At 61.1% G+C, this 357-nt stretch overlaps 1 protein-coding gene across 1 annotated transcript in view; it reads right to left on the minus strand.

The window, feature by feature from the left end:
• The window catches only part of CLU (clusterin), a gene marked incomplete at both ends in the record, with an annotated part of 1,997 nt that overhangs the window by 1,121 nt on the left and 519 nt on the right, over positions 1-357 (minus strand). Inside the window, 1 exon segment of the mRNA XM_010134728.1 lies at positions 33-287. Coding sequence (XP_010133030.1) covers positions 33-287 — 255 coding nt within the window.

The raw sequence follows: 357 nt of genomic DNA on the forward strand, positions 1-357 counted from the left end.
GAGAACCTCTGGGTGCGTGGGGCGAAGCGGACACGCTGGATGGGGGGGCGGAAAGGCAATCGGAAGAAGGGATGCATGCGGCTGTAGGCTCGGATGCTGTCCTGGAAGATGTCATCCACCTCGTCCTCCAACAAGGCGAAACGTTCTTCCAGGTCCTCGAAGCGCTGGTCCTGCCACTGCTCCTGCTTCAGCAGTGAGTCGATGCGCTCACCATTCAGCCAGATGGAGAAGGGCGAGGAGTGGTTGAGGAGTTCCTCCAGCTGCCGGGTTCAGGGAACGGAATCAGCCTCAAATGCCCCACCCCAGATCAGCATCATGGGGTTGGGGGGGTGTGTGTGCTGTGGGACCACTCCCCTG

This window comes from Buceros rhinoceros, unplaced genomic scaffold (genome assembly GCF_000710305.1).
Source record: "Buceros rhinoceros silvestris isolate BGI_N320 unplaced genomic scaffold, ASM71030v1 scaffold26334, whole genome shotgun sequence".
Taxonomy (NCBI): domain Eukaryota; kingdom Metazoa; phylum Chordata; class Aves; order Bucerotiformes; family Bucerotidae; genus Buceros; species Buceros rhinoceros.